A 27255-nucleotide genomic window follows, 5' to 3' on the forward strand; every position below is an offset into this window, starting at 1 on the left:
GTATCAGATGAGAGTTCTTATTTTATGTTGAAAGGCAAAGATTAACCTAAATTATGGTACAAAAATGCAATGAAATCTATGCAGCAATTACCAACGATGGGAGAAATCGGCATCTGTTGACCAAAAAAGGACATGATTTATTGGAAGGGGAAGAAGGTAGGTCTGAATTTTGGAAAGTAACTTTTATGTATATCTACTGCATGTAAACATACGTGCATAGATTTTTCTAACGGAATAATATATATCATAAATGCGGTGGTTAACACTGCATTTCAAGTTATTTTCATTTTAATCTTTGGCTTATCTATATCTTCTCATTTTTTATAGTGGTTTAATTTTTAAAAGAAATTTCTTAATGGAATCCTTTCCTGATGCTTTACAAAAATGATTTGAGGCAGAGGCAGCCTATTTCTAGGAGGACACAGTGATGGACGAGACTGACACAGTCCTTGGGCTCACAGCTCCCAGAGTTCGGCTGGGAAGACAAGCTGGCAGAGAGTCAGTCAAGGTCGATCGGTGCCCAAAGCAGCGCGGGGTCCTGGGAACAGAACAGAGTGACTTTCTGTGGTCGGAGCACAGTCAGGGAAAGCAAGGTGGAAGCTAGGATGGCCTCAAGGGAAACAAAGTTACCTACCCTAAGTTCTGTTGTTTTTACAAGTGTAGAAGGAGAAATTTCCTCTGAGTTCCCTGAAGGAAGGGCCAGAAAAATCAAATTCCATTTATTTACTAACTTTTCGTTGAGCACCTCCTCCATGCCAGGCTCTGTTCTAGGTGCTGGAGATGAAGCTTGAATACAAAAGAGGAAAACTCTGACCTTCACGCAAGAGTATCAGGTGGAGCGAGAGGAAGGGCAGAGAGAGGCAACAAGGACACGGACGGATGACAAAAAGCGGAACCCACAGTATCTGGACAGAGGCACAGGGCTCTGGGGAAAACCGAAACGAGAGGCTACGGAGGGCCGGTGGGACGGGCTGCAGCTTCACCAGGTGGGCAGAGAAGGAGATGAACTTCACCTTTGGAGAGCGGCCGTCCAGAGAGCGCGCAGCGTTTGAGAAGCAGAGGGCATCTGTGGGTACCAAGCAGGAAGCGCCCGTCCTCAGGAGACACACCCCCGGGAAGGCGGGTCCGAGCTGTGTGCCCGGAGGTGGGGAAGCACCACGTGTGTGGCTCTGTGGCTCCCAGGCCAGAGTCACCGCCTCGGGGAGGGAGCCATCGATCCAGAGCCCGTGCGAAACAGGCGTGCTGCCTGCCTCTGCTCAGTTTCCTTATTTAACTGGAGTTTGATCTGAATTCAGGGATGAATAAGACGCGCTCTCTCAGCCAAGGATGTTTCAAGGGCTAGGGCAGCATTTCTACACGAGCAGGCGCTTCTTTCACATAAAATACCGGGTGTTTCAATATCACTCTTACGTAATTCACAAAAATCGGCTCATCCTATCTAACAGATCCTATGCCAGGTACTGCGTTCTCTCTTTCCCATTTTTCACCCAGAAAGAAAGATATGGCTTACTTCTGACGTAGAGTCAAACCTGCGCATCAAGGAAGATGCGTGTGGGCCAGAATTTTTCCTTGACTTCAGAGTGCAAAAATGGTATAAAAGAGACTCTTATGACCCCACTCTGAAACAAGCAGGTGAGCTAAGGGCAGACCATCAGAGCAGGAGTCAGCAAACTATAGCTTTCAGGCCAAACCCAGCCTGCCTGCTGCCATTGCGGATAAAGTTTTATTAGAACTCGGCCACGCTCACCCATCTGCCCATGGTCCGTGGCTGCTTCCGCACTGACATGCAGAGGTAAGTGGTTGCCAGAGCCTAAAATATTTACTACCTGGCCCTTCACAGGAAAAGTCTGCCAGTCCCTGATAAAGAGCTGAGCCCAACCAAAAAAGATTTCTCTTTTGAAATTCAGTCTGAATTAAAACTTGAAATAACCTATAAAACTTTATTCTAAATTTTTCAGTGAGTAAAGTGTATATTAAAAAAATGACTTCTACATGTCAATTGTCTACAGACTCCGGATGACATCTTAACTCCCATAAGATATAACCCATTTTATGTAATATGCTTTCAACTGTGTCAAAAACCAAACAAAACAACACCTGTGTGCTCACCTGGCTCAGATCCAGGGCTCAGAGAAATGACTCAAATTCTCTTTAACAGTTTTTGCTTTCTTCTGTGTGGCTTTCTGACGGATGGGAGAACTCAGTTTGCTTTTCCTGTGACTTGGGGCATTAAGGTCTATTGTGATTATACCATTTAACATTCATTCTAAATATGTTTATCTAGGTCAAGAAGTCTCTAAACCAATATCTTTCAACTCACGGTTTGGAAAACATATACCTGCCTATCTATGACTTCTCTGTCTTATCCTCACTCACTTTCCCATCCATAGGTATTTATCTCAGGTCTTAGCTCCCTCTTAATTCTCTTCCTTTGGTTTTCTCTCACAGCCTACTTTTGTTCTGATAATCACATAAATCAGTTTAACCTTGTGTATTTACAGTAACTCTCCCTTCAGTGGTTTATGTTTTCATTGAACCCTATTATTATTCTAGTTGGTTTTGTTTACTGCCGATTTTTCCAAACACAACATTTCTATTCAAGAGTTGTGCCTCTAACTTTATTCTTGGCGACTGATAATATATTATTGAGCAGTTTTTGCAGCAAAGGTCTTTACGTGCTACATATTCTGAGAATTTACTGAGCTGAGAATTTTTTCTATCTTCGTCACTGTATTTGAAGGGAAAATGTGTCAATAACAACACCAATTGTAATTAAATTCTGGAGAGACTAGAGCTTTGAAAAATCTTTGTTAGCCTCCAATTTCCTGGGCAGGTAGAGTCTCTACTATAAACAGAAGACTGAGAATGACACAGTTGAATCCTGGAAAGGGGCCCCCGCACACTGAGGTTCAACAGCTCAGGCTGCGTATGACTCTGCCTAGGACAGCTCTGCCCACCTACCTAAGCCCGGACTGTCCCCCAGCTGAGTCCTCTCTCTTTGCCCTGGTACCTTGAGAAGTATATTTTCTTTCTAGTTGTAATCTACAAGGGTTCCTGGTTGCCTTACCTAGAAAACCAAAAAGCAGGGCAACACCTGCTTCCCAGCTGCAGACCAAGCCCTCAGCCCTGGGAGCAGTTCTAAGATTCTCAGAAAACTACAATTCAGTTGCCCCTATCCCAGTTCTCTGATGATATTCCTTGGGCACCTCAGATCAGTTTCCAGACTGTCATAGTGCTACATCTCAGCTGGCTCTAAATAGTTGGCCTGGTCTACCTTCTTGTGGAACATAAGCCTGGGACCTCCACACCCTCACAGACTCCCCTGACCCGTAGGGAAGTGGGGATGGTGGGGGGCTTCACGGCAGCACAGACTAATGCCGTCATCTTGTTATCTGCCCTTCGTTGCTCTTAACGCACGTAACCCTACCAGTGTCCCAAGTAGTCTTCTTATTAAATATCATTATTGTTGCCATATAATAATTTTATCTTAGGAAATATTTTTGTAGGAGTCCACAAGATAGACACTACTAGGACACGTTTACTGTTGTTAAAAGGTGCCCTTTTTTTCCTGCAATGTTTCTCCCAATACCAAAGAAAGAGAGCAGGAAAAACAGCAAATAAAGCAGAAGCAAGCAAGTGTACAAAAGTTTACTTACAAATCAAGTGTTTTCTTTTTTTTTTAACCCTTTGGGGATGGGATTTTTTGGGGGGGGAGGTCTACATAAATCCTACAAGGAGTGAGCTCCCATGGAAAACCCAACATTAAAAGGTACGTTCAGGTCAGGAAAGTTATAAATTTATGGAGAAATGTTCTCTAGGCATTACTGACAAAAATTATAGTTCAATATTACTAGACCCTCTGCTCTATGCAGATATACCCAGGGTGGGACTCTCAGCTACCAATGCACTGGGGATCCAGGAAGAAGACACCCAACCAGCTCTGGGAGAGAAGAGCAATTCTGTTCAGATATAAGTGGTCTTCTCCAGTACCGCTGTACTTCCGTGTACCCCCAACATACAGTTTTAAATGTTTTTTTTTTAAAGACCAGTATCTACTACTTATACTGTATTATTTTAATGTTAAGGTTATTATATAGTGACAGATTTTAAAACATGAATTTTATCTACTGAAAAACAAGTTGGAGGTGAAAATATTCACATATGGCCTGCACCTAGTACAAAACTACACTCCAAATCATCAAACTAATCACTAGTCAGATGCAAATATCAGATATTAGTACTTGGTAGTCTGGGACTTGAGAACTTTTCTGCAACAGATCTCAAATTTGTTGATAATAACAACTCCGCAAATCTCGTTATAGCTCTATGAAATAGATTCTTTAAAGGCCAAAACAAAACAAACAAAAACAAAACAACACATGCACATTGCTTAACCACATTTGTAAATTAAGCTAAAGAATCAAAAAGTTGCGTCCGGATTTCTAACATCATACCCGCAATTGAACAAATAGAGTTGCTCTGCCTTTAAGTCAAGTACATGTCTCTGGTACTTAAATGCACCGTTGTTCATCTGGTTTCTCCCTTTCCTCTATAATCAGCACCACGTTCTCCTTACTGGTCAGATGGGTGGAGTGGAAAGAATGGACTTCAGCATCCAGCAGAGCTGGCTGTGAACGCCGCCCCACCATTGACCGGACCAGCAGTTAGCTCCTCCCATCTCAGTTCTCTGACACTAAAAGGGGCTCGTGATATCTACTCAACAGGGCTGCTGTGGAGAAAATGGGGTTTTAATGAGATGCTGTATATAAAATTCACAGTGCACGCTAAGGGCTGAGTATCACATGCTAAGGGCAGCTTGCAAAGCCCTTTCACTTCCATGGAACTGTCATGGCAATATAATCCCATTCTTTTTTAGTGAGTAAGGATATAAGGGCCTCAGAAGGTGAGGTGATTTTCCTGAAGTCCACTAACCAGTGAGAGTGAGCGAGGCTCTGGCACCCAGGGCCACCTCCTGCCTGGTCCAGCAAGTTAAGCGATAAATCTCTACTCTTCAAATTAGTACAGCAGGGGATGAAATCCTTCTAGTGAATCCTCTTATTTTTCTTATGTATCTCACCCTCCTAATGCGAACTGCAAATGTGCGGTTTGGAATACCCTTGGCCGTGGGGATGATCAGAGCCAACCGAAGGGGACAGCAATGCTCAACCCCTGGGGAAGGAGGCACAAAACAGGCGGCACGCTTGCCTCTACCCCGTAACCACTCTCCAGAAGAAGCCAAGCCGTGGCTGCCCCCACTGGGACAGGTAGACGGGCACACGCTCTGATTTGGGGGAATGCAGGGAGCCATTTCCCCGCCTGAATTTGGTGCAAATTACAAATTCTTAAAGAACTTCCCTGGGCATTTCGACTTTACCATTTACAATCTCTTGCTGCCACTGAGAAGCAGAGCTGTCATGGATGCCCAGCAAACCGAGGTGGCCACCTAGACGGATCGGCACATGGGGCCCCCGCTGCAGCTTCAGGAAGATGGCAGCCCACCCTCCTCCCCATGCCCTCTCGAGGCTGGTACCTTTGTGACAGCTTAACAGTTACACTGACTTACAATGAGTGCTGCTGCACGAGGTTTCGTGGACCCGGACGCCCCACAGTCACTTATGAAGACTGTCACGGGGTTAGGGACAAAGGGTCCACGCGCTATGATTTGTCTGAAACACACCACACCCACTTCGTGCATAAAAAGGCCTGGATTTTCAGTTCTAATATTCAGCTGAAAATAACGTTTGGAATTTGGTTTCCAAAAAAATTGCAGCTTTGGGGAGAAAAAAATCATAACAATATAAAAAAAATCAAATTATTTGTTAAAATCCCGACAGCCTTACTTGGGTGTGGGTATTGCCAAGCACTATCTATCTGCCTTGAGTGCGCACAGGTACAACCTGCGTGGCCCCTGACTTGTGGTTTTAGTTAAATTTTTTTGCTGGATTTCAGCAATGTGACAGTCCAGTCTGTTACATTACTCTGGACTGCTTCTTACTGATGGGGGTCTCAAAATAATCACCTCATACGGAACAATGCCCACATCATACACATTTATCTGAGACTTTACCACCAACCCATCTCTAAAATTTAACATTAACTAAATAACAGAAAGGAAGTAAAAACATTTAAACTAGGACAAAAACCGTGTTCAATAAATGGTTTGGCAATTCTGATCAAGCTTCTAAAAAACAACAAACCAATAAATACAAAGTAACCACAGCCATGCTTCCCCGGGATGAGGAGAACAGGTGATGACCTAGGGAAGGGGCGCACAGACAGACATACCCTCAAGTAAAACTGAATTACATCAGAGACAATGTGACCCTGACACAATGTAAATTTAAAACTTTTTTGCATAACGGAATCACTTCGCTGTACACCTGAAACTAACACAGCATTGTAAGTCAACTATACTTCAATAAAAAAACAAACAAAAACACCTTTTTTTTTTTTTTAAAGCCTCAGACATAGAAAATTGTTTTTAAATCTCACCTGAGGTTACTGGTTGGATAATCAGCCTTTCCATGTTGGAAACTCATCTACAAAAGCACGACATTCAAGATCTCACAAGGCTACTGAGGGGAGAGCAGTGCGTGCCCGGTCCCATCCTGATGCCTGGAACCCCCAGGCCATGGGGCCGGGCCAGGCTTCTCATCTGACTATCCTTTATCTTGTGACTGTATGAACCAAGAAGGGAATGGATTCTAGAAAATTCCAAAGCCAGCTCAAAGCAGCTTGAGAGGTGGAAGATGGCAGGACTCCTCAAGCTATGTGACACCTGTGGCTTCTTAGCAGTTAGAACGAAACCCCCAGCCTGTGCCAGTGCCAGGCCGGGACTTCCTAAGCAGTTGCACATGGAAGAGCTTCCTCACCTGACATCTGTTTTCTGAAAACACAAGAGAACTTAGGTGGCAGCCAAGGATCTGAGAGCGTGAGGGAAGGTGAGCCACGGGGACGAGGGGGGGGCACTGGAGGCTGAACCAACAAAATAAGGGAGAAGGAGGTGGCGACGAGCGAAAGAATGAAGAGGAGAAGAGAATTGGGGGGCACCTGTAAAAACACACCTCCCATTTTCTCCGGTCTCCCATGTTAGTGACAAATACATTTTTCTTGGCCGTTTAAAAACATTTTTTATTTTGAAACAATATGAGACTTACAGAAGAGCTGTAAAGGACAGAGAGTTCCCGTATTATCTTTCCGTCAGTTTCCCCTAATGTTAACATCTTATAGGTCAAATACAGTTTTTGTTGCCCTGTTCTTCATGCTATTATCAAGAACAGCAGGAGATTGATTAACAAAACTAATAATCCCTTCTTTACTCTCAGCAGTTGGAAGCCGGGATCTGGGTGAAAACACTAACGCCTGCTTGTGCGAAGGGCTCCCAGGCAGAGTCCCCCGTCTCCCCACCTCCCCTCCGCCAGCCGCCCAGCCCCAAGGAGGGTGGCACGGAAATCTACTCAAAGAGGAGAGCACGGGGGAAATTGCCAAATGACTCGGAACAATTTCTCAGAATTTTTTTTTCTTTTTAAAAGTGAAAGCGGCTACCCCGTGGGGCTGGGACATTATCAAAAGGTGAGAATCTGCTATGAGTAATGAAAGGCACAAAAAAGCGCTCAGGCTCAAATACACCTTCACTGACCCAGCACAATCAGAAGGTTCATTCGACTACCATCTGTACGTACACAGAACATTTAAAGGACTATCTCGGAGCTCTCAACAACGGCTCACAGCTGAGAGCACCTTTGTGAAGGAGATTTTAGTAAAGGAATGAACAAGCAGTGTGATGCTATCCCCATTCTTGGCAGATATTACAGATAAGACGGATACACACTCCTGGTGCCCAAGCAGCGGCCAGCCAGAATTAGACTGTAACCATGGCTGTAAATCCTTCCAAAGAAAGGGAAGGAGCGAGCAGCAGCTAAGACCCAGCTCACCTGCTGATGTGGAAGCGGCCGGGGTGATGCTCTCAGAGGAGAAACACAGGGGCTGCCTGATCACCCCCCAGACAAGAGCACGCAGACCACCCCTCCTGGTCCTCAGACAGCGGCTCACTTTACAAAAATGAGTTTTCCACAATTTTGCTTTGGAATCAAAATTTAAATTCGTGTCCCCCCCAAATCACTTTTTTTTCACTAATTACAGAAAATAAAACATTTTGAAATGCTCTGACAGCAGCACACAGTGTTATAGTTGGTGTCAACAATCTAGGGATGTCTGCCCACCACCATCAATATGGCCTCCCTGTCTCAACCTAGCAGTGTTTTGCCATCTAGGGAGGGGATGTTACGTATCTGATGGTCCTCGATCTCCTAGCACATTAAAAGAATCAAGCACTGATAGCCAAACCCACCCAACCAATTAGACTTGAAGATGAAAACAAAGTTCAAATGTCACTCGACTACACAAACGCAGTGCTTTACTTATTGTAGGTACTTGATAATTGATTCTGTCATGTCCATAATATTAAGTCAAGACAGAAGCTAGATGATTCAGATGTTCACTCCAAGTCAGAATTCTGAACCCAGAGTTCATCGATTCCTAAGGGGGGAATCCACGGATAAACATCATAAGATCAATGAGCTCCCTGGAATCGTGGGTGACTTTTTACGTATGCATTTGAGCAATTTTCTGAGCGTCCACAGATGCTTGGAGCCAGGATGGGCCGCCAAGACGGACAGACCCAGCCCCTAGCTGCACAGACACAGATGTGTGATGACTTATCCAAGGACAAAGGGACTTCCTTGTGAGACCTGGGGCAAAATCCCATGTGTCCCTCCTCTGAGACCACCTTACGTCCAAGAGGCTTCCCCTGGGCATACACAAGAGCCTGCAGACGGCGTTTGCTGAGGTTAGGGTTTGGCCTGAGAAACTCAAGACTCCCTGCTTTCTTCTCCTCCAAAAAGCAAAAAGCTATACTCAAGTCTCTATAGCTCTCTATGTCCAATCCAGGAGGCCCAGAAAGAAAGATGGAGAAATAGAAGGCCGAACGCCGAAGAGGATGAGGATGGGGGATTGATGGAGGCTACGACCTCCCGCACCACGACCGTATCCAAAAGCACGCGGTCCACTCCTCGGCCAGCACAGAGCACAGGGAGCTTGCCGTCCAGCCCCCTCCTTGGCTAGTCCGGGCGCCAGGACCGAAGGAGAGACCTCAAGGAGCAGGCTGAGGCCCCTGCCCAGCCCCGAGGTGCGGGGGCCCGGCGGGCTACTCTGTCTGCCTTGGAAAGGACCAACACATCCCTCTGCGGTCGCATCCCAGGGAGGACAGGAGCGAAACCGCAGCCCCTGCTGTTCCGAAGGGGAGGAAGAGGAGGGAGGGGCCCGCACCAGAAGTAAGTGTGGCAAGCGGTCATCGGGTTAAGACCCGGCCTGGCCCCGCAGCCTCTCTGTCGTCGGGGTCCACCCTGGGTGGCCTTGGCTCTGGGGAGCCTCCAGGTGGCTCTCCTGTGAGTCAGCGCCCGCAGCGTGAGGAGGGGCTGTGCTCACCCCGTCAGCAAGTACAGCCAGAGCGCGTCTACCTGCCGGGCCCCGACGGCACGGCCGCCCGCGGACGACTCCCGCCGCTGCCGCTCGGGGCCTCCGCCTCCTCCTTCCCCACCGTGTGACTCCGCAGATGCTTCGCCATGACAACTTCTTCTTTTGCCCAGAAAAACAGGATGGAAAGGGAGAGCCTGGAGGAGAGCGAGAAAGCAGGGGACGGAGGCTGGGGAAGCAGAGGGCTGGGGACGACGGAGGACAGAGTGAAGGAAGAGGCCAGAGGGACACGGAGCCAGCGAGGTCACAGGAAGCCCCGCCACCGGGGCACAAAGGGAAGGCGGCTGAGGGAGCTCCCGAGTCCTTCCAGCCCCGCGGAGCAGGGGCGCGGCGGCCCCAGGCCTCCCCGAGCCGAGACCTGCGCCGTCGGGCTCCCCGCGCCCTGCCGCCTGCGCACGGGCACAGCCCAAGTGAGCGCAGGGCCCCGGTCCCCCTGGGCGAGCCAGCCCCGCGTCGGATCTCTAGGAGCCCCCAAGGCAGAGGCTTAGGCCTTTGGGCCCTCGTCAGGCATTACCCAGGTGGGTGCAGCTTCTGGGTCTCCGGCCCCAGGTGGCCCACAGCTCAGCCAGCAGTGACAGCCCCCTTCCACTGGCCGGTGTGTCCCTGGACAGACCCCTAACACAGACCCCTTTAGGACCACAGCCACGTCGATGGGGGTAGGGGCTGTGAGAGGAAGTGGAGAGAGAGGCCAGCACCACTGAGATTTCTTCCCCCTGCCACCGTGTCCCCTCTTCCACTGGGCACGCCCTCCTGTTCCAGACTGCGGCCAGGAAGCCACCCACGCGGCGTTTTCCCGCTGCAGGGCGTGATGCCACCCCACGCCTCAGCTCGCAACGGGCCCTCCCACGCCCGGCGCTGAGATTTGGTTGTCTTTCTTTCTTTCCTTCCCCCATTTGACACTGTGAGTGGCATCGAACCCTGTGGGACAGAGTGTATAAATGATCCTTGGCCACAAAGAAGACAGGGATGTCCCTTCCTGCCACTCCAGCAAAGACGTGGCACCTCCCCGGCACATCAGCCCGAATGATCGAGGACGGACCAACAAGAGCAGGGGGCTAATACCCTGAAGCTAGGAAAATGGGAAATTAAAAAACAAATCCAGCAAACTACAAAGAGATCAAATGGCCTTTCAGACGCCAATGAAAATGAATCCCAGTCATTTCAAACAAGTTCACCAACTTGCCCCCAAGTCCCTGCCAAAAGGAAGTAGGGTGCTAGAAATGTAGAACAGTGCATTGGAGAGCTAATGGGGAACTCAGCTCTACTTTGATCCCTCCCAGCCTGTGTCCTTCTGTGCCCTTGGTGACTCCCTCTGCCCTGAAGTGATGCCTCTCTTCCAAAAGGCGAAGAGTCTGCAAGACCTCCTAAGCATCTGTCATTCACAGCTCACTCCTGCTAAGGATAAAGGCAAACCTAACATACACTGCTTTTATTCAGTCATTTGAACAGCCCTTTAGAACAGGTCATCAATTCACAACAGTCTACCTGAGAAAAATAAGCTAAAAGATGGGCAGGCTTTGTCTCCATGCAGATGACAAAGAGCTAAGAGGACTCCATGGCCAAGGCCCTCGGTTTCCAATTCTTTTTTATCTCAGGGGACAGCGCAGCAGGATTTGACCACAGACACTAACTTCAAGAAGACCGGGTAGGCAGCCTTGTGGCTAAGTCATGCATTAGGTGAGCAGAGTGGGAAAGCATTCAAAACATGCAAATGTATGAGCCACGTCGGGAAGGGGGTTTGCTGCTCACCTAATAATCTCTCCTGTCTGGGCTTCTAGTCATCCACGATCCTCTCCACTACACAGGCTTGGAGCTATTGTTATTTTTACTTACAGATGAGGACACAGAGGCTTAGAAAGACCAGGTACCTTGCCCCAGGGCACGCAGTGGTAAAGCCTGGTGGCCCAGGATACAGATTCAGGTTTCCAACTACTGAGATCAAGAGTTCTTTCTATTATACCACTACCTACAAGAAAAGGCTACCCGGAATTGAATCACTGTGAAAGATTACTGTCTCACTACTGGGGAACATCAGCCCCAAATCGTTTTTCAGGGACAATGGGTTTGCCTTGAGGATGCAACCTCCCTGTTCATTCCTATAGGAATTATGTCAGATAGCATGCATTTAGTAATAGGCATGTTTAGTTTTTGAAAAAGGATCATGATTATATTAATCTATTCAACAGCAGCCATGGAGGAAGACTACTATTTACAAATAAATTCTATTTTCGCTGGACTTTTTAACAAAAGCATCTTACAACCAAGAGATCCTGAAAAAATGCAGGACACTCAAAAAAAGGTAAGAAAGATATGTAGTTAAAAATGCTGAAAACTAAATCACACGATCCACGAATCTTTTTCTTTTCCTGTAGCTTCTTAGAGATGCAAGCTCTTAAAAGCAATTCATGCAAAAAACTCAAAAGGTTAAGCTAAGTGGGTGAGCAGGCATTAAATATTAAACGCAAGTTATGTTCATGCTGGTACCGAAACCTAATCATCAGTGCATGTCCCTTTTTTTCTACCTTGAACAAATAAACAGGACAAAATATATTCTAAACATGATTAAATTGCTAAGAGCACAACACACAGTTGTCAAGGCTATATGTCTCCAGATCCTCAGTGCTCTCTGTTCTATCAACACAACGCCTACAAACTGCAAAAATAATCACTGCCAAAGCTACCCTAGGTGATTACATAAAGTTTTTCTAAAAAGCTGAAAAAAAATATTTAATCAGGAATCACTAAAGTAAAACACTGCTTACCTTATAGAAAACGGGTTTCACTCTTGTGGATTTTCTTTTACAGCATTAAGCCCAATACAAGTATGTACAACACTCCAAGAAAATTTGACAAAGCATAAAATTATTTACTGTCTTCAAATTATCCTTCTCTCTTTTCAAACATATTTTACAGAGTAAATCTTTGAAATTTCCTTAGGACTTTCTGATATCTTTCTATTTCAAAAGGACAAACCATTTCAGAGATCCATTTAGAGACCTATGCATCCTTGGAATGAGAAAGGAAAAGTTGACAGTGCCACCGAACAACTAGTATCCAAAAGAAATTCTCTTAATCCTGAGCTGTAAAGAGTGCTTGAAGATTACTGCCAGGATCCCTTCCGGAAAGAAAGGCTTATCTTGTCTGCATAACAGTCTTTAGACATTTTAGAGTAAAATCAACTTTCAAGACAGAGAAAAGAAAACCATGCAAGCATGCCTACATTTGGATCAGAATGCACATCCCTGAGAATCAAAGCCCTTGTTTACTTACATGCTGTACATAGAAAGGAAAAGTTCAAAGAAACCTGCACCCTCTGGGAGAAATGATTCCATCTAAGTCGGCTGCTGGGAAATGAGTAAGACACACGTTCTCTCTCACTCTCACCCCAGGCAGTGAAAAAAATCCCAAACTGTTCTTTCAAGTCACATTCACAAGGGCTTCCTAGCGCCACCAAGCTCTTCCTCCAAGGCAGCCTGGGGGTTGGGGAAGGCTCACCCCCTTGCTCTGGATTTCCACCCCATGCCCTGAACCCGCCTGCTCTGGGAAGGTGCCAGGTTAGGGCACACAGGGAGACGGCAGAACCACGAAGTGCCACATCTTCAGAGCCAGCTCAGAGGGTGGCAAACAAAGCAAGCGGCACTTCTGTGGTGACTGCTTTACACACCTCAAGTTCCCAGAACAAACCAGAAACTCCTTCAACCCCCTCACCTCCAAAGGAACTGTTTATTCCTTTCAAACCCCAAACTATTACAGTAGTGCGAGCTGATTGCTAACAATACTGAAAAAAAAATCCCCCACACCGGAGAGGTTGACAGGGGCACACAAAGAGCTGTGACAGTAATAGGCACCCTTGAGGAGAAAGAAGGCAATCAATTATGAACCATTTGCAGAAATTGCGGGGCTGTCAAAAGCCCTACTTACAGCTGTGCTTCATCAAGCCAGGCTGCATTTGATTTTCAAGGGAAATTATTCCTGTTTCTCAAGTGTAGAATATTGTTAGTAAAAATATCCCAAACAGCCCAGGTTCAACCAGGGTCTTATCTGAAAAGAAGTTAATGACCCCTGAGAAGGCTGACGGGGCCAGCATGAGAAGCCCAGGAACCAGAGGCAGGTCTCCCCTCTGGGGCGTGACCACCTCCTGTGGGCACCATGGGACAGCGCCAGGGCCATCCCGAAAGACCCAGGACCAGCACCCGCTGGACAGGCATCCTAAAACTCCCAAATCACAGTTTGGAAAATAGAAAAGCATTGCTTTTAGATATAACCTGCTGTTTCTAGGAGGCTAAACATAATAACAGAAGAGAAATTTTATTTTTTAATTCTTCAATTCAAAACTTCCTTTTCACTACTATCCATCACAATGATCACTTTTGATGATCACAGATTCTTTTTTCCCCAAGGAACAAAGAATACGTAAACCGAGTAGCTGCTAGGCATCTGCTAGGATTTTTTTAAAATATACTGAAATCCATTATTATAGACAGATATCTTCAAATTTGAAAAAGGTGAGCTGGTAACTGCTCTAGACTTGAGAGGAATCTGGCAGCAAATGCTTAACATGCTAATATTCTTTAATATTTTTTTCTTCTGTGTTCCTTGGTATCCTTTGCTTTCTCCTTTAATCATCTTAGCAATGAAAATTAGAGCTCAGAGAGCTCCAATTTCAAGCTGAACTGCAGCTTTCACTCCTCTTCTAAATTTCTAACTGATGCTCCAATGTTCCTCTTATAAACCTTTGTTTAGTTATGATAGGCATTAAGAAATAGAAATGGAAATAGCCTCAACATGGTAACTTTCTGCAGATTTATTTGATTGAATCTTCACATAAAATAAAACCTGGAAAAGAATTCAATTTCCTCCTTAAGAATTTTAATGGGGAACTCAAACATCGTACCAGAGAGGAAACCATTATCCCTAATGGCGTTAACGATCTCCCCAAAGCTGCCACCTGCGCCAGCGCCTCACAGCCACGCTGGCCTTAAATAGAGAGCCTAGCTTCTTGAGTGTTGCCTTAGCATTCGCCTTTTTTTAAAAAGTCAAGACACAGCAATCCAAACACATCTATTCGATGCTCTAGGATCCACTGCCTCCAAAAAAATGATGAATTGGAACTACAATATTGGGTTCCCACAAGTAAATAACCCACCAGAGACAGAACAGAAAGACTAAAAATGCTGATGACTGCAGTTTAGTAAAAGAAATTGCTTCCTGGGGGCATAACCAGGCCAGTGCAAGTAGCTGAGCATTTGGTTTGTATGAGGAATTGAGAAGAAAGAAAAGGGAGATTTTGGAGGAGGTGGATAGGGAATGGGGGGGGGAGGAATTCAGGGGGTAAGAAAGGGAAACAGAGAAGAGAGGTGAGGCCAGGTGCCAGTGGCCGCTTGAACCTGCTCTGAAGCTGGCAGGCTCTATCTCACCCGATCCACCCATCCCACACTGATCACCACCAGTCACCTGGGGCTGGGCCAATGGCCAGTCACCCAAGGACCGGCTCCTAGGAGTACTGGTTGAAACCCAACTGGGGTGTGGTCCTGCTGTAAATTTTTTTAAATACCCATCATTGTTTATATTTCCTCCATTCTTGTTTCGTATTTAAGACAAAAGGAAGAAATATAAAACAGAGTTATAATCTCAAAGTCAGTTAAAACTGAACTGTGTACTTACGAAGATCATGTCAGACAGACAATTTCTGAAAGGAGAGCTAACTAAGAACAGTTAAAAATGTAGGAAAGGAATGGAATGTGACAAGGGTTGGTGAGGATGTGGAGGAACTGGAACCCTCGTACGCTGCTGGTGGGAATGTAAAACGGCACAGGGCTGTCTGTGCAAGCGAGTTGGGCTGTTCCTCAAAAAAGCTAAACATAGAATTATCCCATGACCCAGCAATTCCACTCTGAGTGGCATACCCAAAAGAAGTGAAAACAAGGTCTTAAACAGATATTTGTATGCCAATGTCACTGCAGCGTTACTCACAACAGCCAAACGGTGGAAACAACCCACGTGTCCATCAATAGATGAATGGATAAACAAAATGTAGTGTGTGTGTATATATATATATATATATATATATATATATATATACACACAATGGAATCTCATTCAGCCATAAAAGGAGTAAAGTTTTGATACATGCTACCACATGGATGAACCTTGAAAACATTATGCAGAAACAAAAGGACAAATATTATACGATCACACTCACATGAGGTAACCAGAATAGGCAAATGAGACAGAAAGTATAACAGAGGTTTCCAGGCGACTAGGGGGTGGGATGAATGGGTGGTTATTGTCTAATGGGTACTGAGTTTCTATTTGGCAGGATGAAAAAGTTCTGGAAATGGATAGTGGTAATGGTATGCACAATACTGTGAATGTTAATGCCACGAAGTGTACACTTAAAAATGGTGAAAATGGCAAATTTTATGTTTTATATATTTTATAACAAAATGACAACATTCCAAAAATAATTTATCTTCAGCCAAAAATAAATGTAGTAAATGAATACAATCGTAATTTTTATGTGACCCTCAGAACACCTGAGCTTAGATTTTCCTCGTCAAACCATCCTAGTATACGAATGGCCACGTTTGCACTACTCTTTGGTGGCATGCCAGAAGTCATGCAGGAGGTTGGGCCAGGGTCAAGGATTCCTACTAGTACTTCACTTCAAATAAAGAAGGAAATTATTTTCTTTAAAGAAAAAAAAAAAAAATGTTTGTATTGACTGTTGTACCTAGGGATAGGATAACTCCATCTTTTTCTCCCCACCTCAGGTGCAGGTGGGAATTAACACTCGCCTGCCAGGTCCTTCTTTGAGATTTGGGACAGCATCTTACCCTGAACGTCTGCTCCTTCTTCTCCCTGTGGGAAACCTGATCCAGCGTGCCATCAGTCTGACTCCTTTTCAGGCCAGTTGTGATGTCAGGGACGTTGCTGAAATCTGCATGAAAAGTGACAAAAACATAGGCGAGTTTGGCCATCTGCAAAGAATAGTAGTGACTGACTTAGTGGCTCAGATAGAGAAAGAGAAGAAAAAAAAAATTAACTAACAACCTAGAAGGCAGGACATCATTGTCCTTAGTGATACTGACGTTACCATATGCATAGCTGGTCTTCTGAAACAGATCTGGGCTCTGGCTAATTGAAGAAGCAGCATCTGCCTGTTTTGGTCAAAGGAGGCCAACGACCAATCAAAACAATGACTTAAATGCCTGGCCACTCTTGTCACTGCCATGCAAACTTCACTAAGTACACTATTATACAGTGTTGGCACTTCTCTTCCTTTATTTTTGGCTAAGTGAGGGCAAAATCACCAGGGACACCTGGGAAAACCAATGATGTAACACCACAGATTCTTATTACTATCCACAAATTGCTCATTTGCAAGCATAATTCTTCTTTTTCTGGCATCGACCACAATTGCATCCTAAATTGAAAGTCCCAAGAGGAACAGTAAACCTTTGTTAACTTCCAGAGTAAGGGTTAAGAAACAATATAGAAGGTGAGTAGAGCATGTGGCTTTCCAACCTACACTTATACACATATGCCATCCTCAACAGTTCTTTCCAGTGGTTCTCAAATTAACAAATTCAAGAAAGATGGAAAGACCAGCCTCTATCAAAATATTACACAGATTTTCATTCTAATTTTTTTATTTGGTAGACTATATCCTCTCAACTAGGTGAAACCAGACGGTTTCTGATCTCAGTCAGCTACAAAAAGAAGTCATCGATCTCATACCTGTCTGAGTTGATCCAGGCAGAAAAGTCATGGATAGACATTGGCAAACCATCCAGCATGATGGAGGCGAGGACACTGGTCTCCAGGAGACCTTTAGAAGCTATGGGAGGAGGTTGATGGAACTCATGGACAGAAACGCTGGTCCATGATCCAGGCTGATGTCACCAATCACTACACAAGAGGAGACCTAAAGAAAATGTCGTAACGGTCTACAGAATTCTGGAGCTCCAATTTCTTCTTCCTTTTACTTCTTCTAACACCTTAACCCTGCCCAGAAAAGGACCACGCCGTCTATTTCACATAAGGAGATACAGACAAGGGAGGTAGGAAGGCTTTTATGTCTTAGGTGACTGGGTAGATGGGAAGAGTACGGGCTGGGAGTGGGAGTCACAAGCTCAGCTTGGGCAAAGCTGATTTTGAGATGCATGTGGGTCACCCAGTGCAACATACCCAGGAGTCCAGTAGCACAAGAAAGGTCTGCACAGGGATGTGGCTTTGGAGCCATCATCATACACTTGGCAGTGAAGCCACGGGGATGGATGGTGCCTCCAGGGAGAATGTGCAGAATGGGACAAGAGGAGGCCCAGGGAGAGAACCCTGGAACCGCTAAGGCACAGTGTGCCAGACAGGAGGTACCTCTCTCTTTAGAGAGAAGCAACAGCCAGAGAAGCACAAGGAAATCAAGAAAGAGCAATGCCACAGACACCACGCAATGTAAAAATACATTACCTAGGCAACAGAGTCAAATTTGCATTATTGCTGCCTTTACCTTATAAATAAAAAGCTCCAATATTTCCAAAGAGTTGTATTAAGTACAGGAAATACAACACACAATCAATGCATTTATTCATGATGATGATTTCTACAGCGCCTGCTCTGTGTCAGGTATGTACTACGTTCTGGGGATACAAAGAGGAAAGCGACCTCAAGTCCCCTGAAGAGCTCAGAGACGGCGTGGCCACAAGGAGCCTTGGAGCCCGGAGGCGCCAGATGGATATGCTGGAGAAAATAACATGGTTGATGTCAAAAGCGGAAGCGAATTCTGAGTCATCTCTTCAATATATTCACACAACTTTGGAACTTCCTTAAACGCTGAAAATTCCCAGAACCACCTTTTACCTCTTACAAAGGCAAAGTGTTTTTCTGCTAGCAGAACATGCCATGCCCTTCCTCTCAAAATCCTGCTCACCCCAGGACCAGAGGCTTTACTATGAATCGGTGAGGCTCTGCAGGCACCTTTGCAGCCCCTTAACTGCAGGGAGGCCCCTGGTGTGGCCTGGGTCCTCTCTGAGGCAGGGCTTGGGCAGGAAGGATCATGGGACCCAACTCCCACCGAGGCTGGCCCCGGGGACCCCTGCGAAGGCAGCTCTGCAAGATAGGACGTCTCGAGCTGTTCCGCCACCCAAATTTCAAGAGGTTGACTGGCAGCTGGGCATCGGCAGAGCCTCGGGGGTGACTGATTCCCCTTCCAACCCCACCAGCAGGGCGCCCGCGCTGTCCTGGAGGTGGCAAAGCACGAGGAAGCCTAGCTTGACAGTGTCCACGGCTGCGGACCTGGGTCCAGGAGCCTCAGGTTTCAACTGGACCTGCATCCCTGTCTGTAAAAAGCAGTGTGCCCTTCACGTTCTTTCTAGAGGAGAAATGAGAACAAAGTAGGTTCTGGAGGAATAGCAGACTGGCTGAAAAAAAAGTGTAGGCCAGTGAAATTCGAATCTTTACAAAGTTCTTTTAAACAGGCACCGCGCTGACATCCTGTCCTGGGTGCCAAATGCCTATGCATAGCCCCACTTACACTCTGCCCACATCCTGAGCGCCAGCTGCTAGAGTGAATAAATATATCCTTCCCCTCCCAGCCAAAAACTGGCTTCCCACCTTGGGAGAGCCTCCGTGCGGCCCTGTTCACTAGACACATGTTGGGGCACTGGATCCCTACCAGGGAACACGGGGCATGTGTTACCAGGGCCGTGACACCGCCCACCCTGGGCTCAGCTGCTGCAGGACAGATGTTCAGACGCGCTCCGGAAGAGTCTTTAGCCAATGTGATTGTAAATAATGAAAAATAACAAAATTACAAATCCAATTCAAGACATCTATTTATAACTGGTGAGTACACTCTGTCTTTCTCATCTTATTCTTTGTGGCAATTAACAATTTGGGGTGAGGTCTAGCAATGTGAAACATCTAGCATCTAACTCAGCTGACAGGAGCTTCTACTCAGCAGGTGAGTGAGCAGAGCTGCGACTTTCCAAGTCACAGGCTCTGTTCCTCCATGTGGACCACTCGGTCCATTTATTTATCCCCTGGTCGGATGGGGGCTGAGTACTGCACACCCACAGAGTACCAGGTGCTGTGTCAGATGCCGTACACGAGACCAGCCTCAGATATCTTTCTCCTTTAAAACAAACATTTTTGGAGAGTGACGACACACTGGGCAGGCTATCCCGGAAGGTGACTGACCCCCGCTCCCCTGCACACCCTATCGTTCCCCACAGACAACAAGGGAAACACCGGGCTTCAGGTGCGACACGCCCTAGTCACTCAGTGTCTTCCTGTTCTGAGCATGAGTACAGACCCCACAGGTATCACAGTCGGCCAAGTAACTGGCCACCCCAAACCCTGTATAATTAAAGGTCAAAACATGTGTTCAAGTAACATCCTGGGTATCAACTTAAAAATGGAAACGTTAGGATAAATGCTAAAGTTAAGGTCGCTTCGCCCATACAGCTCACAACGTGAATTCAAAGTTTACATTTACGTCACTTCCAAATCCAGTTTAGCACAGTTAATATGCAGGAGAGTGGGCTTTGCCATTTATTTCCCCCAGGCCTGTAAGAAGCAGCAGGCTATCTGGGTGCTAAGTCTGATGTGTGCAAAGGGGACTTCCAGGAAACAGGTGTCACTGGGGGTCGGGAAGAGGGTTTGGTGGCATCCCTGCCGATCTCCCACCTGCTGCTTACTCTTCAGGAACCTCTCTGCTCAGCAGGCAGCTAGGATGTTGGGCTCGTCCGGCTGATGCCATCCCATCACCCCGTCTTGCTGGCTGCTTCCTCCTTACTCAACCAGGCAGCACGGGCAGAGGCAACAAATTCTTCCCAGTCCCCGACACCCGCCCAGGTGGCTGCCAGCAGCGCCCAGAGACACCAGGCAGCTTCTAGCTGTAGGAGGACGGGCGAGGTGCTCTTCCCGGGAGGCAGCCAGACAGCTGGTTCCCAGAAAAGAGAGAAAGTCTGAGCATGCCTCTGTGTTCTCAGGAACAAAACTGTAAGAGGAATTGAGTTAAAAATCTCGAGATGACATCAATCCCGAGGCCAAAAACAAGAAACTAACGTGAGAGGAGAGCATTTGTTTCCCCCTATTTAATACAGTAAGACTTTTTTGAGAAATAAATGATGGTAGTCACAGCATCAGGAAAAGCTCTGCTTCAATTTGTGGGTTGAGGAGTCATTTGAAGGAGACTGAAAGGATAGGCAATGAGAACAGGAATTATTTTGAAACTACACTTTTTGTGCTTCAAAGCATATTGTACACTGATTCTCAGTACTATACGCTCCAAAGCCCCCCTTTTGCTAATATATACTTTTACTAGCCTGAAATAAAATTCCTTCTTAACGTAATCTACCTCCACACATAATTTCACAAAAAAATAATATATGCCTTAATAGTAACACGAGGAGAAAAATAAATGGAAAGTAACAATTTTTTTAAAAATATGTATTTCAGTATGTGAATGCGTGGGTACAACCACTCTAGAAACCGTGACGAAGTTGTGCAAAGCCTGCCCCACAGAGAATCACGGGGACTGTCTCAGCTTCATCACACACCCAGGCCGGGGTGTCTTGGTGGAGATTTAAATGCCTACGGGGCGCTGCTATCACACCTACGGGGTGACATGATTTTCCAAATGGGCAAAGACATTTGACAAAGTTCTGAACAAAACAAAGGTCAAACTCCCGTTCATTTATTGGGTTGATGCACTCCTATAAAATTCAAAGTACCCTACAGCTGAGGGGAAAAAATAATTTGTGTTCACTTGTAAAATGGAGCTGGTTCTTGGCTCAAGTAATTCCACCATGGTTTTCACCTACATGAATGTCCGGGAGAACAGCTCTGCAGTGTGAGGGACTGACTTAAACATGCAGGACAGCCAGCCAGCAGCACGGCCCCAAACACTAAATGCCACCTTCCCCCAATTCATTATGAAAACCAAAAACAGACCCATAAACTTCCAAAATGTCACTGGTGGGCAGTACCTCGGCTGCTGAGAACTGTCTCTGCCCCTCTCCACGGCCAGGACTTCAACTTCACCTCTGGGAGGGTCAGTGACATCAGAGGACACCGAACGCACCAAAAAGCACACAGCCCAGAGCAGGTGCAAAGGGAATATTAGCGCCCTCACTTCCTGAAAAAAGGAGATACACTCACCAGAGCAATTTAAAAGACAGCATTTCAATAAATAATGTAGCATATTTAACTGGGGCTCTCATCTTGGGATCAAAAATGTTTTATTTGATTAATCATCAGCCCTTAGACCCCCTCTGAGGTAAAAACTACAGAACGATAATCTTCTATGAATGAAGACGACTGAAAAAAAAAAATCTAAAAAATAATATCAAAGAAGTTACAAGTAAATAATAAATGATTTAAGTTTTCAACCACATAATGCCCTGTGGCATCAAAGTTGTACATCCTTGACACTTAACAGTTTTATATCTGCAGTCATCCCTCAGTATCCGAGGGGGACTGGTTCTAGGACCCGCAGGGAACCCAAATCTGAGGATGCTCAAGTCCTTTACAGCACAGAATAGTATTTTCCATCCACTGTTGATCAACTCCGAGGATGCAGAACCTGCACATACAGAGGGCCAGCTGTACTTATATTCACAGTTTGATCTACAGCCATACCACCCAGAATGTGCCCGATCTCATCACATACACAGTTTGTGTGAATTATGTTCTTAATCTACTTGATTTATCCAATTTCTCTATTCAATTTCTCAGAATCTCTACTATGTAATTCCATAAATGAACAGCTTGTAAAGAATCAATGAATTTTACATCTGAAAAGAATCTTAGAAAGTATCCAATTCAATTCCTTCATCTGATGTACCTTGTGTTACTTAAAAAAGTGTGAGTGTAATTTTAAGAAAAGGTAAAGATTTTGGTAAATCAAGGCTGCCAGTAGAAGGATATAGCATTTTGTAAATACAAAATTACAATTTTTTTTCAGTTCTCCAAGCTTCACACACTATATACAATTCTGTATTAATGCTTTTGACATAGTTTATCTTGGTGTCAAGAGCACATTGGGCATTGAGTTCATTTGCACAGAAAAGCTTAAAAATCTCTCAATTTTTAAATACCAATTTGCAAACTTTGTATAGCATTGGTTATTCTTAATTAACTCAGATTTCCCTAAATTTTACTCATGCTTTTACTTAAAAATGCAATGGTGTGTGACATCTTTCATTAGTGACATTTGCTGTGCTCTGTCATCCAAGCAAATATCAATCATCATCGGTCAGTGAAAGAGAATGAAAATCAAACCATATAAATGAAATAACAGAAGGACTACTCAATGAGAGAAAAAAATAACCATATTTGTTGACCACATTCAAAGGCTAGTCAAGTCTAACCTGTACCATGAACAAACAGATCACCATTACTTTATGTTCTTCTGACGTAGATAGAAATTGATCTACTTTTCAGAAGATATCTGGGACTCTACAATTCTTTATTGTTATTATTCTTTTGTCAAGGAAATTCAAGGCAGCAGTATGAATGTCATTGTTAAGCTTGCAAAGAAATAAATTCTATCATAACATAAATGTCATGCCAGAAAAAAATGTAATTTCATAAATCTTCCAAGTGCACTTGACCTGAGGTCACATTCCAATTGGTAATGTTCTTGACAATGCAAGGTCTCTGGCGATAAAAGAGAGAAGTAAATACTGGTAGTAAATGTTTCTTAATAGCAGGCTGCCATGATTTGATTCAATTACCTTGTGATAAATATTCTCAGCATCTGAAAGAACATTTAGAGGAACAGGACCATGGCGGGTGTTTTCATGGTGGGAATATGCTGCAGGCCACCTCCACGCTCATTATAACATGGCGGAGGGAAAGGCCTTCCTGGAAGAGGCGGGGGAATGCAGGTGCACCCATGCTCTCGGTCTCCAGGAGGCTATGGCTGTGCAGGGGGCCTCCCATGGTACCTTATCCAGGTCCCTGATGAAAGGTACAAAGTCAAAGGTAACAGGATCTTCAGCCAGAGTTTCATTTCCACCAGAAACTGGCCCCTGCAGAGCTGGGAGGACCACCCAGATGTCACAGTCAGGGGCGCATAACAGACACCACTGTATTTCTGACACTTAAAGAACTTTGATAAAGAAGAATTTAAGTTCAAAACCCTTACAAACTACCTAGTTGGAATTCTATTTAAAGACCCTGAGGGACTTCCCTGGTGGTCCAGTGGTTAAGACTCCGTGCTTCCATTGCAGGGGGCACGGCTGGCTTCGATCCCTGGTTGGGGAACTAAGATCCCACATGCTGCGCGGTGCGGCAAAAAAGGAAAAAATAATAATAATAAAATAAAAACATTAAAAAAAAAATAAAGACCCTGAGAAGAACCCTAAAAACTCATTACTCGCAAGTTTCTATTGGGGGATGTGCTGTAAGAAAAAGGAGACCTGAGGACCACCTCCTTTCAGGAAGTGCTACTGTTCTGTGGGATTAAAAGAGGGTTAAAAAAAAGAACAGTATTCAGCCATGAAAAGGATGAATGAATGAAGTACTGAGTCACGCAGCAACATGGATAAAGCTAGAAAACATCACGCTAAACAAAAGAAGGCAGACACACAGGCTACATATTGCACGATTCCATTTCTATGAAATAGCAGAATAGGCGAATCCACAGAAACAGAAAGCAGAGGCATGACCGTCGGGGGCCAAGGGGAGTGGAGGAGGGAGGAGTGACGGCTGAGGGCTGAGGGCATGAGGGCTTCTTTTTCTTTTTTTCTTTTCTTTTTTTTTTTTTTTGCAGTGATGAAAATGTTCTGGAATTAGACAGTGGTGATGGTTGTACCACTTTGCGAATATACTAAAAACCACTGATTTGTACACTTTTAGGGGTGACTTTTATGGTATGTGAATTACACTTAACTTTTTAAAAAGAAGGTGAAGATGTCAGTGCAGATTTTACAGGAGAGAAATTAGAGTTACAATAAAACTCCACCATAAGTGGGTTCCAAAGAACCAAATCACACGAAATACACAGCTGCATTACTGCAAGGTTAATGAAAATCAGTGAGAATTATCTAAATAAATAAAGAAATAAAGGCGCAAGAATAAAGATAGCAAAACTATTACTAAACAATCGACCTCTCCCTGCACTGAGCCAGCCCCAAATGATCACAAGGCAGTTAGTTCCTAATCGCCACCCCCAGTCCCCAGATAAAAACCCAGATAAGAAGACAAGGGCCGTTATCAATGCAGTTACATCTAAATTTGCTGTACTGCAGGACACATTATTATTGGGTTTTACTCTATGTATGTTAATAGAGGAATATTTAAAAGGAAAAAAAAAAAAGTGGTTAAAATCCAGTTCCCCTACATGGAGGGAAAAACAAGAAAATACAGTTCTCTCCCTATCTACCATTGACCATGACCTTGTCCAAGTTACTAGCAACTTAATGTGTCTCTGTGCCTTGATTTACCCAGCTGTGAAAGTAAAATGATAATAACACATCTCTGCTCCATAGGGTGATGTAACAGATAATTAATGCTCTTAAGGTTCTTGGTGATCTTTATATTTGAGACAGCCTGTTATTATGACGAAGCCTTAACAAACACCCTCTCTCCAGCAGTCAAGACCTGATTCTATTTAAAGAGGTAATGAGATTTGCTGCAAAACCAAATGGAATGCTTGATCCATTACTTTCCTTTTTTCACTTCATAAACTTGTGTAAAATAAATGCACATTCCTGTAGTTGTTTAACTTGGTGCTTTAATCATATTGAATAACTGAATTTTAGAAAAAGAAAAAATGCTAAACTCTTTTATCCGATCCTTCATTCTAAGGGGATTTAGAAAAGGAGGAGTTAGAATAACCTGCCCAAGGTCAAGCATGAGGCCTGGAGCTAGAATCCAGGTCCCAGACCCACTGTCTTTTATAAACATTAGTACCCCCAAATTAAACTTAAAACATATCTATCAGCATTGACTTTTACCGGGGATACAGATGTTACTATTCTTTTTTAGCTGTGGTTTTGGTTTATCTGTCAAAACTAACCCATGGGCACCAATCAACACGTTAAAGTCGCAGAGCAGTGCAGACCTAGGACTTGATCTGCAGTCACGCCCTTTGGAGCCGGGGTGTATGTCATGGGCCATCCCAGAGTCCCTTAGGCAGGTGGGCAAGTGAGCAGAGCCTTTAGCTCTGAGGAAGTCTCAGAACAATTCCCTTGCAACCAGATTTATAAAAAGAAATCTGGGAAGCTTCAAGGTACACTCCAAGGTTGCTTTTTATCCCCCAGGACCCACACTTGGGACGCTGCCTTTCCTTGCTAGACACGCCTATCAACCTGCCTTTCACTTAATAGACAGTTGAGTGAAAGACCTGCTATTCACCAAAAAGTGTGCTGGCTGCTGTTCCGAAACATCTTTGTGTTCTTAAAAGTCCCTGTTTTTCAAGGGATTTTCACTCTCTTGAAAACAGTATGTAAATTATGACAAGCACATAGAGTGACACTGCAAGGCAATAAATCTTAACTTGGCCACATCAGGTACACAGACAAAATGCTTTCAGAGCTCAGAAGAGGAAGAGCCCATGATCCCTCCAAGGTGACCCGCAGGCAGCCCCCCTACTTCTTACAGAATACAATCCTAAAAGTAGGAAAACTGAGTTTATAGGTTCTGTGAAGACTTCTATTCCCAGGGGTCTAAACAAATTATAATATTCCTATTTATACCTCGGCTTTTAAACACACCTGATACATGTCTTAATCTCCTCCTCCTCCTTCCCCAGGGAAGGCACATGACCTGCTGAAGATCAAATAACATCCCCAAGGGGGCTACAGGCTCACCAGCCCAAACACACCTGACGACTGGCATTTTGGGGTCACAGGTATTAAGCTATGAAACCAAGGCTTCCTATCAACATTTTTCAGGTCCCTTTTCCCCTCATTTTTATAAAATAATAATGACAAAATTCAATAAACATTCAAATAATCTTGCAGATACTACTAAACAAAGATGCCTAAACCTCGCAGAAAGGTGATGTGGTCCTTCATCAACTGAAACATGAAAGTCAGAATTCGATTCACAAATAGCAATTTAGGAGTAAATAATTAGTGTTGGAAAGGTAAAGGCAGAAAAGCTGACAATAGCATGCCCTTCTGTTTAGAAGCTTCGAAGTGCTTCACTGGAAATTCCGGATTCCCTCAGAAGCCCGTTGGGAAACTTTGGGGAGGAAGGGACATTCTAGAAACTGTTCCACGTGGCACAGCATCTGCCCCCGTCCTGGGGCAGCTGGTCAGGGCTCCTCACAGAAGACACAAAATAATTTTGCTGACAATTGCATATGTCTCTTAGCAAATAAATTTTCCCAGAGCTAAAGGGATTTGCATGGGATTGGACAATTTATAAAAAGAGAATCAGAGCTGAGTCCTGTAGGATCAGAAATAAATTTATAAGCTGCAAAAATCATAACTGAATTGTTTGAAATGAAAGGAATTAATTTGCAGCACTTGAATTTCAAACTTCATTGTTTTCTCCTATAAACAAACATGTGTTTGCCTTACACTATGAGTGAAAATCTTTAAAGTCGGCAAGTTGTCACTCAAATCTCCTCTTTTTCCCTTTATGTGGTTACCTTTGATGAGTTGTGGGATTTTATGGATGGCTTTCAGTATAAGCCATTAAAACCATTTGGAAACAGGTGGGATATTCACTATAAATACAGAGGCTTAACACAAGGTGTTCCAA

At 44.7% G+C, this 27255-nt stretch overlaps 1 protein-coding gene across 2 annotated transcripts in view; it reads right to left on the reverse strand.

Moving 5' to 3' along the window:
- The window catches only part of TIAM2 (TIAM Rac1 associated GEF 2), a 110121-nt gene that overhangs the window by 23789 nt on the left and 59077 nt on the right, over window positions 1-27255 (reverse strand). For both annotated transcript variants that reach the window (XM_068551744.1, XM_068551742.1), the window contains one exon: window positions 16371-16474. In XM_068551744.1, the coding sequence (XP_068407845.1) occupies window positions 16371-16474 (104 nt within the window). The remainder of the gene's footprint in view (window positions 1-16370; window positions 16475-27255) is intronic.

The sequence above is a fragment of the Eschrichtius robustus genome, chromosome 9 (assembly GCF_028021215.1).
Source record: "Eschrichtius robustus isolate mEscRob2 chromosome 9, mEscRob2.pri, whole genome shotgun sequence".
Taxonomy (NCBI): Eukaryota; Metazoa; Chordata; class Mammalia; order Artiodactyla; family Eschrichtiidae; genus Eschrichtius; species Eschrichtius robustus.